This window comes from Ochotona curzoniae, unplaced genomic scaffold (assembly GCF_017591425.1).
Source record: "Ochotona curzoniae isolate NIBS_2020 unplaced genomic scaffold, NIBS_Ocur_1.0 contig_21, whole genome shotgun sequence".
Lineage (NCBI taxonomy): Eukaryota > Metazoa > Chordata > Mammalia > Lagomorpha > Ochotonidae > Ochotona > Ochotona curzoniae.
The window spans coordinates 1,226,483-1,243,863 of record NW_024465322.1 but is presented as its reverse complement, the minus strand read 5'-3'; the positions used below and the strand labels follow the sequence as shown (position 1 = coordinate 1,243,863).

At 41.2% G+C, this 17,381-nt stretch overlaps 1 protein-coding gene across 1 annotated transcript in view; it reads right to left on the bottom strand.

Annotated features, from left to right (window-relative positions):
* The window catches only part of LOC121150455 (protocadherin Fat 1-like), an 86,076-nt gene extending 82,630 nt beyond the window's left edge, over positions 1–3,446 (bottom strand). The window contains exons 1-2 of the mRNA XM_040971379.1: positions 3,413–3,446; positions 2,378–2,545 (exon numbers count right to left, since the gene is read on the bottom strand). Coding sequence (XP_040827313.1) covers positions 2,378–2,545; positions 3,413–3,446 — 202 coding nt within the window. The remainder of the gene's footprint in view (positions 1–2,377; positions 2,546–3,412) is intronic.
* Between the last annotated feature and the right edge of the window lie 13,935 nt (positions 3,447–17,381).

The following is a 17,381-nucleotide window of genomic DNA, read 5'->3' as shown; positions in this document are numbered from 1 at the left end:
AGAGAGGGAGTAGGGGAATTTGTGGGCATGATACATACAAGATCTCTCAAAAGGGAGAAAATTTCGCATCAGAAGATGGATATTCGGGCTAATATAGAATAGTACCTTTTCAGACCAGAACGAAAATGAGTATTACATTTTATATAGTCCTATTTGTCACTTAGGAAGTTTCACTTTGGGGCAAAATAGCAAGTAATCCAAGAATTATGGTTGGGATGAGATGAGAGGCAGGCAGATGGGTGGCTAGGTAGAGGCGACATAAACAGATGATAGAAACATAAATACATGGATGACAGATGACTAAGACAGATGGATGACGGGTGACAAATGACTGATTGATTAAGATGGATATCAAAGAAGAATAATGATGCAATTCTACATGAATAAAACCATTGTCAGAGAAGAGACAATTACGAGGGGACCCTGGAAACCAGTAGTCAAAGCATGGAAAGACTAAGGTGTGGTTTCGCCCCTGGTGACATTTCCTGAGGGAATCCCCAACTGGATCCCTGGGCTCAAAACTCCGGCCACAGGGAGGATCATAGAATTTGTGGTCTAATGTTGAAACGTTATGTATCAGGACTGGGCTTCCTGATTGCTGTTGCCTGTGCAGTGGACAGCCAGCCCAGATGCATAAATGGCGTCCAGCTCATTTGCGCCTGCAGAGGGCGTTGAATGCCAAGCAAAAAGATGCAGAGCAGAACAGGTTGGACAACTCTCCTGGTCAAGATTTAGCAGCAAGTATCTGGGTGAGTAGATGTACTAAGGTGGACTCTGTCAGCCAATGGACCATGGAGGGATTTTTCTCAGCCTTGGAGGTGCAGAACCAACGGTGTTTTGGAACTATCAAATCCAATCAGGCAACATCCTCAGAACATTCTTTTCCATGTTGGAGTTTCTAACATGACATCAGCTGAGCATTCCCTTCCCCGGGTACTGATGTAGTTTGGTAGCTGGGAGCAGCCCCCTCCTCTCTTGTCCCCCCACTTCCCCATATATGAGAAAAGGAAAATCAGAACCATTTGTCCCACCCACTCTCCCATTCCTCAGCCTTCCCCACCCTATTCGGTGGTCCTCATGAGCCTCTATTATTGTCAAATAGGTAAACAACATCAACAATTAAATGAAATTAAAAAAAAATAGGTGTGACCTCTTCCTAGAGTGTCCTAGTGTGCAAATTATGCAGAGTGACTAGCTGGGCATTTCACTGAAAGTGGTACACTGGCCGAGGGGACATAAAACGGTCTACTCCCCTTGAAGTGTAAGTACAAGAGAAATGCTAACTTAGTTCTCAATGTAGAAGTAACACCTGAATAATTCTCTAAAACCTACAGAAATGCTGCTCTGGCTTAGAAAAAAAAAATGTGGAAGAAAATGCATTGATTCTACTCCAAAGGGTCTCTAGGACTACCATTTCTGCAGTAGTCAGCCGGCACAGCAGTTAAGATTCGGCTTAGCAGACCTGTCTCGCATCTGAGAGAGCCGGGCCCCACTCTTGATTCTGGCTTCATGCTAAGGCACACTGAAGGCAGCGACTGGTGGTGATTCAGACACTTGCTTTCCTACCATCCATTTGAGAGACCCATATGGCTTTGCATTTTTGGCTTCCAGATTTGACCTGGACACCTTGGATATTAAAGGTATTTGGGAAGTTCATCAGCAATGCAAGCTCTCTTCTTTGTCCTTGCTCTTCCTCCCCCCACCTTTGTTCCTCTTCTTCTCTGTCTCCACATCTTTTAAATAAATAAAAAAAAAGCAGTTTTATATCACTTTCTCTAATGTTTCGCTCTCTGACTGGATTCTTGGTTATGAGGAAGAAGGCATTCTTTGCATTCTTGATTCTGTTTTCGCTCTTGTTCTAAGATTCTGCCCCACATTTCATTGAATCCACTGACAATCTTTTCTGTAAGACATCTGTTCAGGTGTGGGCTGGGCTAAGGCGCATAAGGCACTGTGCCTGTTGTCAACTTTAATTAATTTACGAATACTTGCTTTTTTGGGAAAAATAAATCATTGCATTTGACTATAATGTTTCCTAAGTTGTTTTTCTTGAAACCAGGACAAAAATGATGTATTCTGGATCATATTTTCTATTGTTCAGAGATTTCTTTTTTCAGAAAAATTGGGTGACTTTCAAGCTAATTCAATGGACAGTCTATTTTTATTTTTTCTAGATAAATAATCTGTGGCAGTGTTGAGAATGTCCTGACGACGACATAAGACACCAATGGAAGCTTCTTCAACAACTGTCTATATGCCATTTGTGATACGCTGTAACACAGAAATCCAATATGCCACTTGGATTTAACTAAATGAGCCATATCTAAGTTTCAAAGCAATAGCTATAAGATAAAAAAAATTAGTAAAACTTTTTTACTTGCATCAATGTTGAAATCTTCTGTTTTATTAAGAAAGCGATAAGCATTTGGTCTTCCAATCACGTCTTTATCATAAGCTCGACTTAGCTGAGTTCCAGGAAGCAGGTTTTCAGGCAAATTCACAGGGTTAATCAATATCTGAATTTCAGCGACTGTGTGGGAAGACACTGAAAAGATAATGTAGAGAGACATTCAAGCAAAATGAAGATATGAAATGAAGACTAGTAGCAGTAGTTATTCCATGTAATGGTACGAATAAGTTATATTAGTAGTTGAAACTTTTAGAGATAAAAGTTTCATCAAGCACTCAGAAAAATTTTTCCCAACTCACGTTTCAATTTAGTTGCCCTGTGATGTGTCATGCACAACAAATGTAGAATGAGATTTCAGTTTAAGCAAGTCTTTGGTTGATCCCTTCATGCAACATGTGACTCCGTACAGAACGGTTATTTCAGTGAAAAGCAAGTTGCATGAATTTCTTCTTGTATTGATTCTTTCATCTAAATCACTTTGCAAGCTAGATTTTGAAGCATAAGCTATTACGATGGAAAACGTTGCTTGAAAATAAATCAACGAAATTCCCTTTAGCTCGCTTATTTTCCTTATTTTTCTTTTCATTAGGTCAACAGGAAGTCCTATATTTTTGCTCAAACACATTATGCTTTACCGCTGGAGCAGAAAGCAGAGCCAGGCAGATCCTACAGTTCACTCTCAGAACACACAGGGTGTGAATCAACAATACATTAAACAATAATCCAAAGCGAAAGCCTTATCATAAATTCCTAGCTATTTCATGAGCATTTATTATACAACACAGCAAGAATTCATAAAGCAAATCCTGCTACTCCAGAGATTCCTATATAACAAATACCAAAATTAGAATGTTGTTTGGAATTTCGTTCTTTATATAATACACCAGTCTTTCTCATACTGTATCATACACACACACACACAAAGGATCTCAACAGGGATTCAAATTCCTTAATTAATACTAGAGTTTCTTAAAGGTAAGAAAGCAACAAACTCACAGAAACCTGTGCATACTAAGAAAATCTTGAAGATCTTCATCTTTAGGCCAACTTCCCTTCCACCCATAGCAATGCCGACCAACACACATACGGCCCTGGCTATTTATATAAATTCAGCTTCATGCAGATTAGGCCTGCAGGTAAATCAGCTGTTACACAACCCCGAAGGCAGTTGTCGCTCACTCATTGTTCGCTGTGTACGTAGATCATGTTTCAGCCTCTGTGGCTTCCCTACGTGTCTGGTCAACAGATTATCCACAAAGCTGGAACCACTACACAGCAGCACCTCCAATCCTGTCTTCATACTTGCTGCATGGAGACACTGAGCTTTTGACCGAACGTTCGGGTGATTTATTGTTTCTTAAAAGTTAAGTTTGATATATTTATTTGAAAGCTAGCGTTATTGAGAGAGGGAGAAAGAGAGAGAGAGAGAGAGAAGAGGAAGAATCTTCCATCTGCTGTTTCACTCCACATTCGGCTGCAATAGCAGCAGCTGCAGCAGGATCCTGGAGCTTCTTCCTCATCTCCCACAGGGACCCAAACACATCATCTGCTGCCCCGCTGGTGTGTTAACACAAAGCTAGATCAGGAGCAGAGACTAGATCCCGGTCCGCCTGGTGTAGGATGTGGGAGCCCCAAGCAGCGACGTCTCATGCTGCTCCATAATGCCCAGGTGATTTGCTCTTGAAGAAGTTTTTTTTCAACAGAGCTGCACATTGACAAGCCGATGCTGAGCCCATGCAGTCAACACAGGATCCTGGTTATCCTTAGTACCACTCATTGCTGAGATTTCCCAGGGGAGTTAGACATCTTTGGGGGGGCTAATATCCAGCAAAGAAGACAGAGAACGGCTAGAAATAAGAACACCATGATATGCGGGGTGATATCTTTCAGGAAATGACACCAACGTTTAGATGGAAGAAATGATTTCAAAAATAGCGACTAGCAGAAATCTTCAATCAGATGATTTATTTTGGTAAATGAGGCTTTGGCCAGATGAGCCATGGCTATGGCAGCCACTGGGAGAGTGAACCAGCCAATGAAATAGCTCCCTCTTTCTCTTCCTATCTTTCTCTGTCATTCTGTCTTTCAAATAGATAGGTACATTTTTTTAACAAAACCTTCCATTTATTTCACTCATTAATATGCATTGTATATATTTCTTTTATCTTACTTTGAAGAACAGCTGTCTTTTCAACTGTGCCACCCAAATCTACCAAAGATGGGTAGTTTCTATAACTTGATTGAAAGTAAGTTGCACACAAGCTTACTAGCTAATAAAATCTATACATCTATTTGCGATGCTGCTGGTGGAACAGAACGAGGTTAGGCAACCAGGTCAAGTTCTATGTAAGACGTGCATTCCCAAGGTTCTTTGGATGTTCAAGTGCAAGGACAGTGTTGGGTTTTCTTTTTTTTTTTTTTTAAGATTTATTTTTATTATGTTTTATTGGAAAGGCGGATATACAGAGAGGAGAGACAGAGGGGAAGATCTTCCGTCCGATGACTCACTCCCCAAGTGGCCGCAACGGCCGATGCTATGCCGATCCGAAGCCAGGAGCCTCTTCTGGGTCTCCCACGCGGGTGCAGGGTCCCAAAGCTTTGGGCCGTCCTTGACTGCTTTCCCGGGCCACAGGCTGGGAGCTGGAAGGGAAGCGGGGCTGCCGGGATAGAACCGGAGCCCATATGGGATGCCGGGCGTGCAAGGCGAGGACCTTAACCACTGTGCCACTGCGCCGGGCCCAGTGTTGGGTTTTCTTACACAGCTTCTGTAGAGGCTCACACAGAGGTAATTATGTGAGAACAGCGCCTCGTGAGTGTGTGCCATTGCTTAGAAATCTTGCAAAGTTAGGACATGACCACCTTAATTCTACATCAACTTTTCAAGGGTGTCCATGTAACTGTTCTGAAAAACAGACATAGCAAGCTAATCCTGTGCTTATAGTACAGATAATCCATACAGGTGCAAGTTTTAGTCCAAGCTGTTCCACTTCTGATCCAGCTCTCTTCTGATTGCCTGCAAAGGCAGTGGAGAATGCCCAAGTCCTTGGGTCCCTGCACCCATGTGGGAGATCCTGAAGAAGCTCCTGGCTCCCAGCTTTGAGTCAGCCCAAGTCTGACCCATTGTGGTCACTTAAAAAATGAATCAGCAAGTGAAAGCTCTCTTTCTCACTCTTTCCTCTTTCCCTCTCTCTGCCTCCCCCTTTGCAACTCTGAATTTCAACTCAAACGAACACATATTTTCAAAGATTTATTTATTGTTTTGGAAAGGCGGATGTACAGAGAGGAGAGACAGAGAGGAAGATCTTCCATCCAATGATTCACTCCCCAAGTGGCTGCAATGCCCCGAGCTGACCTGATCTGTCTGTACCCAGAAGCCTGGAGCCTCCTCAAGGTCTCTCACACAAGTGCAGGGTCCCAAAGCTTTGGGCCATCCTCGACTGCTTTCCCAAGCCACAGGCAAGGAGTTGGATGAGAAGTGGAGCCACCAGGACAAGGACTGTCACCCATATGGGATCCCAGTGCATGCAAGTTTGTCTCCAGGAAAGAGCAAATAGACTGTATATTCCTCCTAACATTTTTGAGTTTCCCAATTTAGTTTCTCTCCTCTAACTTAACTTGTGGCCCAAATAAGGGAACACCTGCTCCTTTTTGTCTGAGTTTTGGATCCTTGAGCCGTAAGTACCCAGTATGAATGCTGCTACCCTCTCTTCTGTGACTCCCACAGCTGTGATGGCCTTCGTATCTGACCTCAGTCTTATCCCAGCGTCCATGAATCTGTGTTAAACCAACCTCGAAGCTGACAAGGATACAAAATCCCAGACCACTCTTGATTGTTAGCCTCAGAAACTCAATATATCCCCGCAGTCACAAAACGGATCGGCTCAGTATATAAATCCAAGGAGGACTGAAACCTGAAGAACAGAATATATTTCAGATGTGAGCCATGTTGTCTGAGCTACGGCAAACTAGAACAAATGGCAGTGAGTGCCAAGTTTTTGTGAAAGTAAAATAGTGAAACAGTTGCAGTCCAAGGAATTATATTTTTTTTAAAAAAGGCACATTTTATAATTTCATATTGCTTTATTCGCGTAGATATCATTTCCCTCATTTATTAGTATGTAGAAATCTAGAGTGAAGAGGGCCTGTGGTAACACATGAAAGTAAATAGCACAATACATGATATATGAGAAGCACTCAGCAAATATTTTATGTTGCTTTAGAATTACTTAGGGTACCTCATTAAACAACTCAAAGCCTATGACAGAATTTTGTAGTCCTGTACCTTGCACATCCCACGAGGTTGTGGTTTAAATATTTTCGGAAGTAATCTATCCTAGCCAGAGTTCTGTTCTACATCAATATTAAGAGTATGATTCCTACATCGTGCTGTAAAACTTTCCCTGTAGAATTAATGTATCTTTACGCAGGTACCTGAAGGACTTTTCCCAAACAGCTGGTAACTGTAGAAGGCTGCCTGTGCGGTGCAATCCATCTTCCACACCTACCATCCAACAATTCTCATTTCCAAATCTCGTTATGTCATTCTTCTGCTAAAACATTCTTCTTGCAGAAGAGAATTCAAATGACCTAGAAGGGAATGTTTTACTTTGTTTTAAATTTTATGATGCAGCTCTATAGGGTCTGAACCCCCTCCCCAAATTCCCTCCTCCCATCTGATTTCCCCCCCACACACTATTACAATGGTATTGTCCTTTGTACGCAATCATAAACTAAGTTCCATCACTCTGCTGTTGAACTGGTGTTGCTGCCACCGACAATGCTGGACAGTCCAGCCTCATAATATCAGATGATGCTGTGATGAAGTTTTTCCGTTACATAATGGATTCACATAGAGTCATACAATGTGCATCAAATAGAGAAGCTAGTAGACACCTAAATTAACACTTGAATGCCTATGTCCCACATCATAAAGCATGGGTTTAATTCTTGGCTCCAGGTTCTGATTGTAGCTCCTGTAAATTCAATCCCATGGGGGTTGGGGGTGGCACAGCGGTGAACACCCATGTACTTGGACCCTTGGCTCCCTGCCGCATGAACAGGACAGATGCACTGAGTCTCTGCTCCTTGCTTTTGGCTTGGGATTGCTCTGGTTCTTGCAGACGTGTGGGGGTGAATCAATAAACGGATATTTTTTGTCTCCCTTTCTTTCTCTCTTTCTCTTTCTTTCTGTCTCTTTTCTCTCTCGCTGTCATTTCCCTCTCTTACACAGAATAATAAAAACAAACATTAGAAAGTCAACACCGTATCTAGTTAAACATTAGGTCAGTAAACCAATGTTTTTTTTTTTTAATCTTGTCAATATTTATCTATCAGTTCCAGCTGGAATATACGTTAATGGATGGAATGCCTATAGATTTTGAATGCATGTTTCAAAGTCGGGAACTAAGATAAGCACCAGAAGAGCATGCTGAAAACAGCCAATTAATTTGTGTGTTCTGGTAAAGCAGAAGAGAGAATAGAGCGTGGGGGAAGGAGTGGAGAAGCCTGGCTCTAGTTCATGCTGTGAGTCACTGGAATTGCGTGCCTGAAACAATCCAGATCTTCCGTGAGGAACTCAAGATCTTTTGAACCAGAGGCTTAAGTATTCCTTGGAGGAATTGGTAGTTCATAATTGGATTTTGAATTATTATTTGATCTTCTAACTGGGACAAATTCTCATCTATTTGATTCATGTTCTCATATAAACTATCAAGCCAACAGGTGTATGTTTAAGAAGAAACATTCTATTTTCTAACTGATGTGTGTTCACTTAGGTCCACGCCATTTTATTTCAGTAGGATTACTAAATAATCTGGATATTTGCTGGTTGGCCAGAGGGAATTTTAATTAGTTCCCATTCTAAGATGTCCCACAACACTCCAAAGATGTTTATTATTTTTATTTTTTTAAATGCTGTTACTCAAATCCGATAGGGAGGTACACAACCAGTAGGCACTCTGTCTTTAACAAAGTTTTTGTTTGGACAAATGAGAAACAAAAAGGAAAATCAAAAGCAAATTGTTCTTTTTCCCTTGTTCAGTTTTTCCAGGACATTCTTGTGAAAGTTTCACTAGCTAGGCAACTTGGAAACGAAGTCACGTCTTTCATTCTTCAAGTTATCAACTGGCAATGGATCACACGCAATTGATCCGTTGCAAAATCAAGATTGGGAAAGATATTGCTGTGGTTGAAACAGGAAGCTCCAAAAAGTCCACGTAGCCCACGTATTTACACCTGTTCCCACTTCCTGAGCAGCCTCACTGTAGTTTTCTTTTATCCAATTCTACTGATCTTTGTGCTCAGTATGAATAAGCCAGGCATTTCTTTTTAGCTGCTGTAATCCCGTGTGCCCTTCATAGTAAACTTTCATCCAAAGACACATTTGCAACTTCCCACACTGTACACTCAGTACCTGTAAAAAAATGTTGACTGGTTCATTAAAAAAAAATTATGCAGAGGTATATTTTACATATGTAAAATAGAGTGAGAGTACAATGACATTTAGTTCCCTAACTTTTCCTTATCTCTTGATATTTAAGACCAAGACACTGCTAACCATCATACCCAAGCATACTGAGTTTTGAACCCTACCTTCACAGTCACAGATGCTACCATGAATCAATTCATAACCACCACATTATTTTGGAAAAGGTTGACTTTAAGCTCCTTTTTTGGTAAAATATCAATACCCATGACATAGGATATTTTGCAGGTGAGAACATGACAAACAAGTCAACAAATAATGATATGAACAGGAAATGATCAAGCCATAGCTTCATTTGCATGATTGATATGCTACAGACTGCTCTAAGATGACGGACACATGAACTGTGATTTTTTTTTAATTTCCTGTAATTACAGGTAAAGTGACTGTTCACACGGCTGGCCTGAGTAGGCCTTTCTGGAATAATCATCCAGTATCCTTTCCCTCTCAGCGCTACCATTTTGGAGGATGAATTTGAGCACCCTACACAACAGCAAGTTGTCGATTCTCGCTGGACTCTTGATATACCCCCATTCTGCCCGCCGTATCAAAAAAAAACTATCAAAAGTTCAATGTTAATGACAGGTTTTCCATCAAGCTGTACTCTACTTAAATATATTTAGATTTGTCTTTTAGGGATAATTCCTTCCATTTTCTTTGTTACAGAGCAAAATTCCATGTTCATTTTCGCACAAATATTCTAAGGCCAGTGGCTTCAGATTTGTTCACTAATACATTCATCGCACAGTTAAGTGCACACATATCCCGCTGCTGCTGTGACAGCTGCCACAGTGTGCAAGCATGAATATAATGAGGGTCTATACATTCCACAGGAAGAGAATGCCCAAATAGCTTTCAGAAAACACCAGACCCAGAATATTGCTAACTCCAGAAGCACTGCGTTTATCAGAAAGGATGGGCAACTGATTGGTGATGTGTCTCCCACCGTACCAAAGTATGAACACCTTTGATTTCATCTTCTGTGGGTTCTGCTGCACAACAGGGATTGCAGCGGATAATGGGCTAATCAATGAGTGTGAATTATATGAATAGATGACTTAACAAATGAAGTGTGTGTGAACCACTAGATGTGTAAATGCTTTCAAATTTGGAATGCAATCAATTATGATGAACGCAATCTCTTCCTTTGCATCCAGAAAAATAGCTGAGGGCCACAGGGAACCACATTTGTGCATTGCTTCCCCACAGGTGCATACCATATCAGTAGTTAAAAATCTAGAATTAGCGCACGACATTCTGAAATTCTAGCTTCACACGGACAGTCATAGGTTTTGTATTACGATGTATGCTTTCCTACAATAACAGACACTAGATCAATTAAGACAGTTGCTGCCTCCTTGGTCTGCCAAACATGGCCCTCGTAGCTAAAGTCTTTTAGACAGGATTTCTTATGCATTACCAGTGCCTGAACTCGACCATGTGATTAGATGAGTTTCATTAGCGCACCAACCTGGGACTGTTTTCCATTAAACAGCGCCATTCTCACCACAGACATTTCAGGAGAGTAATGAGAAACAGGTAAATGTGGGGCGCGTTTACTACAATCGAAAAGAATGTAGAAGGTCTTTCTTGTAGGAATCGTAAAAGGAGCAACATCACTCCTGCTGAAGATTTGGAACTGAAATAGATCGAGTCTAGAATCTTGCTATTCAGAATGGACAAACTGCTTAACTTTGCGGAGGCATAATTCTTCCTAAAGATAAGTAGGAACAATGACCGCTGTAATGCCTTAAGTCTACATTTTCCCTTAATTGTCACAATGAAATATGATCGTTCATGTGCAGGGTTGGTGGAACGTAGGGGATTTAGACAAGCCCAAATGCATGCAGACACAGAAAAATGGCCTAGAAGGAGCACCAGCATCGTAGACAACGAAGCATTGCAGAAGATGCTAAGACAGCAGCATTGCCTGGCTTACCTCTCACAGCCTTGTCCCTATTTTGCAAGGGTCCTGCATGTGAGCTGGTGTTCTGGAAGTCTCTCTCGCCTTCACACGTGCACCTTCTTACTGATGATGCTCAGGAGACAGATGCGGCAAGGATCAGTGTAAGTGCCTTTGAGACACTCAGCGGAAAGCCTAAGGGTTACTTTAGTTACTTTAAATGTAGCGGATTATCCACGTGAGAAGCAGAGGCGAGATACACAAGGCTCTTGTTGTTTCTTGCACCCAGAAATGACTAAGATGAGCATGGTATTGCCATTATCTACACATCATGTTTCAATATTTGAAGAATGTTGTATTTAAGCCTCTCTTGCTTGCAGTAGAGGTTCCTGCAGCCACCACAGCCATGTGCTGTTTTCTTTCCTCCCGGTACACAGCTAGAGGACATTTCTGAGCCTTCTTTGCCTTACATGCAGCCAGGGGACTGTAGAAGGAGGTGGTAGCATCCACAGTTTCAAGTCTGGGTGCAACAACATCTCTCACATGACCCCACAAAGACTCTGCTGATTAGAGAGGGAACACCACCCTACAGAACAAAAGAATCACATCTTGTAATGACAATGGGAAAAAAATTATACCCATCAACCAGGATGTGCCTAAATCACACTGGAGTGAAAAAAAGGGAGAAACTTACATTCAGTTACTGATGCTTGAGAGTTGCTCACCAGAACCAATATCCTTGTCAATGAAACACGCTGAAATAGCATCCCTTCACAACTTTCCACTGGATTATCTCTGAGTTGGTATACGTGGGAGAAAAACATCACCTCCAGCATTAGCTGAAACGAGACACTCCAGCAGCCTTTGTTCACAAGTAACAAATTATGAGTCCCACAAATGCCAAGAGTTCAGTCCTCGCCTTGGATACCTAAAAGCTAACAAAAGCACTCACTGTCCTATTTCGTTCTTGTCTGGGAGAATAGAGCAGACATGCTCAAACCACCACGGCCGGTTTTGCTGTATTGTTAAAAAAAAAAAATCACTACACTTTAACAAATCTGTACTTTTCTCCCTAAAATAGGGTGTTGACCTCAAATAAAAGCAGGTTTAGGCTACATCGACATGGGTGACCATGTGTGGCATAAAATAGATTTTCCAGCATGCGTTGATTTGGCAATGACTTAAAAGTGCAACCAGATGTTTTCGTGAACAGCTCTTTCAGCTGCAAATGTTTCCAATTTAAATGCATTTGTTTTGACTCTACTTTGCTGCAGGTGGAAAACATCCATTTTCTTTCTTTCCAGTGGGGATACGCACGGTGACCGTTGGCAAATCTCATAGAGCGATAACCAGTGTAGACACCATTTCAGTGAAAGTTCTATTTCCATAAACTAGGATTGCTGAGAGACAATGTTGCATTTTTAAACGGGTTGGCTTTCTAAAACTCATTTCCCTCCCCTCCTCAATTTGTACCATAGTTCCTTGAAACATCTGGACATGTTCGATCCTGAAAAACTAGCTTACCTTTAAGTGAGAAGTCGGATGGATCAATTCAGAATGACAGCGTACAGCTTCTGGATGTGCCAATGACAGCCACTGACAGCAGATATGTAAGCTTTCTTATCGAAATGTGTCGTATGTAGAGCCACTTTATACTGCTAACTCAGAATTGGCAGGTTGGGAGACTCTTAGAAATTTTAAATGTCACTATAAAAATATCAGGAAAAAAAAATTTTTTTTTTCGGAAACAAACGAATGTGTACGTGACAGAGAATAAAATAACCTTGGCACGAGTATAATTTCCTGTTTTAAGAACCTGGGAGTTACATTTTAACTCATAAAATATGATGTTTTTCTTAACAAAATTATCCTTTGCTTTTTTAACTTGAGTTCAACTCAAACTTAGGAGAAGCTACTTGAAAGACAAAAAGATATTGTGTTTTTTTTTTTAATAGTTTTTTTTCCCCCTCTGTCTCAGATACTTAAATAAGTTTTAAAAGTTTCAATATTTTGGGGGGGGGGTGGAATAAAAATCATTCTTTTTCACTTTTTAGAGTACAGGCCCTATCCCCAGGGTGGTCGCTGTGGCACAGCAGGTGAAGCTGCTGGAAATGGTCACAACCCTCTCAAGCACGTCCATTCAGGTACTACCTGGACTGATTGTGATCCAGCCTCCAGCCAAAGCATCTTGCAAGGCAACAGGTGATGGCTGAAGCACTTGGGACCCCGCCACAAAAGGCAGATCCAGGTGGGGTTTTGGCTCCTTACTTTAGCCTGATGCGACCTGGCTGAGGCATCTGGGGAGTAAACCAACAGATGGAAGATCTCTCTCTCTCTCTCTCTCTTCTCTCTCTCTCCCTCTCATCCCCCATCCCCTCCCTGATGGTAGGAGTATGTGTGTGTCTCCACAAATGGTTTTTAAAATGAATATGGAATGATAAAATGAACACACATCCTGTGCTAACCAAGGAAGTGATGCTGGAATCACGGTGCATTTGTCTCCTTTGTTTTTGCACATTCAGGCGTCCTTCTTTGTGACAACCACTCATTTCTACCTTTTCAAACTTTCCTTCCAGATAGAAATCTTCGTCCCGCATCTTTTGAAATCTATCCTTTGTCAGAGATGTTTGCAAGAATAGTTTTCAGTAAATTGATACCAAGGTCACGTCGTTGACTGTCATTCCACTCACTCTCCATCCTACCCAATTACTGAAGTTTTTTTTTGCCACATAACCAAATGTAACTCTGGTCTCATTTTGGCCTTCTGCCATATTGGCCTTCTGCCCTAAGTGACCCGTTGGGGGAAAGCCTAGTTTTGTGCTGATCACAGTTTCAGAGGGGTACCGGAAGGCCGTGGCCCTGCGGGAAAGCCACCCCAGTGGCTCTTCCAGCTATCACTGGCAGATAACTGGTTTTCCGCAGAATTGCAGAGCTGGACGGAGTTCTGAGAATGTAAAGGAGCAAAAAAAAAAAAAAAAAAAAAAAAAAACCTAGTTAAATAATCTCTTGGAATTTGTCTTTGGCTGGGAGAAACAAGGCTTAACAAAACACTTTTCTAGCAGCAGAGTTTAGCAGACATTTGCAATTCGGTGTTATCTGGCAAGACAAAAGGCAATATTTGTCCGTTTATGTTCTTTCTTAATAATACATTCAGATGATAAACAGAAAATACATTCGCTGTTGTGTTTCCTGAATCTGACATTCCATGGGAATTTTTCATGGAAGAATAAAAGAAAAAATTTTTCCCTTTCTTTCACTGGGGCTAGATATTTGTTTGTGCCACATTCAACTGAAAATCCCAGAAATCTACATTTTTTTCTTAGAAATTTTATCAGTTTTGAAATTAGTACAAAGGACTGTCAGTAGGAGCCCCTTCTATTACCAGAGAACATAACTTTGTTTGTACAGTAAGTTGGAATATCTGTCTTGAGTTAAACATAGTTCTTTTATTCTTTTCAATAAACTGCATCATTTTTTTGTCCGATTTAAAATACTGCTCAGCAAATTTTCTGATAAACGAACCGTATTTTCTCCTAGGTCATTGGTTTGGCACTTAGTTGTTCAACTTGATGAGAAACACGGAAACAGAAAACTCTAAACAATCACACTGGAGCTACTCTTATTTTTAGCAGCTATTTGAAAATAAAACCAAATTTATGAAACCATAAAAAGATTTACAAATGACTTTCCAATATCGTAATAGTTCACATGTAAGAGACCAGCATTGTGGTACAGTGAATAAAGATATCAAGTTCTGTGCTGGCGTATTTTACAGGTGCTTGTTTAAGTCCCAATTCAGCTCCCTGTTAATGTCCCTGGGACACATGATGAGAATTTCCCAGTGCTTGGGCCTCTTTACCCATGTGGGAGACCAGAAAGAAGCTCTGGAATCTAGAATCTTCAGCCTGGCCCAGCCCTAGCCAATACAGCCATCTGGAGAATGAACCAGAAGATGGAAAACTTCTCTCTCTTCCTATCTCTCCCACTTTCTAGAATTCTGCCTTTCAAATGAGCAAAATAAATCTCACCAAAAAAAGAAATAACGGTTGAGCCCAGCGCAATAGCCTAGTGGTTAAAGTCCTCGCCTTGAATGCTCGGGATCCCATGTGGGAGCCAGTTATAATCCCATCCAGCTCCCTGTCTGTGGCCTAGGAATGCAATCGAGGATAGCCTAGGACTTTGGGACCCTGCACCCACGTGGGAGATCCGGAGGAGGCTCCTGGCTTCGGATTGGCACAGCTCCAACCGTTTTGGCTGTCACCTTGGGGAGTGAACCATCGGACGGAAGATCTTCCTCTCTGTCTCTCCTCTCTGTATATCTGCCTTTCCAATAAAAAAAAATGAATAAATCTTAAAAAAAAAAAGAAATAACATTTTAAAATGATCCGATGGGATTATCCTGTATTAAGGTTATAGATCTGGTTTTCAATGAGCGAAATGAATTTGCTCTTCGACTGCCACTGTTGTCTTATGCTCATCATGTATTTTGCACCACATGACTCGGGTCCCTCACATGAAGCTCCTCGATAGAAAAGCATTTGCAACAAGTTACAGAACAGCGAGACTTTAAGCATAGAAAGGCATATTCCTGCCAGTCAAATTTCCCAGAATATTTTTTTTCATCATTTCATACGCTGTCAGGATGATATGGACTTTACAGCTTCTGAAATTAGTCTTACAACTGCTTTTGCTATTCCCGTAAATGTTTGTATAGCATTCCTAGTACCAGAAATTCAAGCTTAGGTAATGAAGAGTTCAGTGATTGTCTACAGCATAGATGTTGAATATTGCTATTGCATGATTTGCTAAGATGACAAAAAAAAATCCTTAAGTTATACAATGTGAAATTGTATATGTGTGCCTCTTTTAAATTTAGAAACTTGTTGAAATGGGTGATGCAATCATGAAAGTGGATCGATTGTAACAAGCAACAGTTTGCTTTCCGATGACATCAGACACCTGTGACAATGACGAACTCTGCATCTGGTTGACTCTGACTAACGCTGAGTAACAAAACTGCAAGATCTTGAAGAAGTAAAACTGAGAACAAGGAAATGAAAACCTTCCTAGAGCGACTCCGTGTGTTAATCCGTGGCCCTATGAAATCAGAGCATTAATGCGTGAAGGAATCCTTGGTGGAAATCATGGAAATGAGTAGGACGCGAAAGTTGTGTGTTACTTTCACCACAAAGAATTATTTAAAGCAGGCAAGACAGAGCATTACCTACAATGCCAGAGAACTGAACAAGGCCTCAGAAGAAGAACTGGAGAGTTGAGACTGGATAAACAGACCTTTGAATTATGACTAATCCTCTTAGTCATAGATTTGTATCTGCGTTAGTCCACATGCAAGTTTAGAGGAAATGGGGTGAGTTAATGAAACAGAAAAGCAGCTGGTAGTGACTTTGGGGAGGCGTCGCCACTCTCCCTACTCCGAATGCACAGAAGCTCAGATTCCTAAAATCCTGATCCCACCTGGGCGTTTTCCTAGATTTCTTTAAGCTGCACTCCCTTTTCATCAATAAATCTTTCCTAGCGAAGGATCCTGATTTACGCTGCTGCAGCATCCATTCAGGGTACCAGTTTACTTTTCTCACAAGAGAAACAGGCCTTTGTCATCACCGACCCAGTCTCCAGTTCTGTGTCATATCCAAACATCACAGCCGGTCCATGAGAGCTGAAAGGCACATCTTCTGGCCCCGCATCCTGCAGCAGGATAGGTCATCTCCAAACAGCAGCATCCCATGAGACAGATAATAGCCCATGAGCCTGAGTGCCTGTGACACACAACAGAAGCCTAGAGAAGACCTGGCATCAGCCTGGCCCAGCGCTGGCCATTTCAGCCATTTGGAAAGTGACCATTAGATAAAAGAAGGTTCTCTCTTTTTCTCTTCCTTGTCTTTACTCTTGCTATTGTTCTGTGTTTCAAATAAACACTTAGGAGAAAGAAAGTGAAAGAAAGAAAGAAAGAAAGAAAGAAAGAAAGAAAGAAAGAAAGAAAGAAAGAAAGAAAGAAAGAAAGAAAGAAAGAAAGAAAGAAAGAAAGAAAGAAAGAAAGGAGGGAGGGAGGGAGGGAGGGAGGGAAAGAAAAGAAAAGAAAAGAAAAGAAAAGAAAAGAAAAGAAAAGAAAAGAAAAGAAAAGAAAAGAAAAGAAAAGAAAAGAAAAGAAAAGAAAAGAAAAGAAAAGAAAACTTGGGCCCCCATCCAGCTCCCTGTTTGCTACCTGGGAAATGAGTCAAGGATGACCTTGGGACCCTGTACCCACATGGGAGACCCAGAAGAGGCTCCAGGCTCTTGACTTCTCACTTGCTCAGCTCTGGCCATTGTGGCCACTTGGGGAATGAATCATCAGACAAAAGATCTTCCTCTCTGTCTGTCCTCCTCTCTCTATATCTGGGTTACAAATAAAAATCAAATAAATCTTTAAAAAAGAGAAATAATACAAATCCATATCATATGAATTAAATGCATGAATTTCTGCAGCATTCTTTCTATAGAACCATGCTTTTATCAGAGTAAACAGTCATCACAGCCTGACTATTTTTCCTCATAATAATACATTCTGGAACTGGTTTGTAAAAATA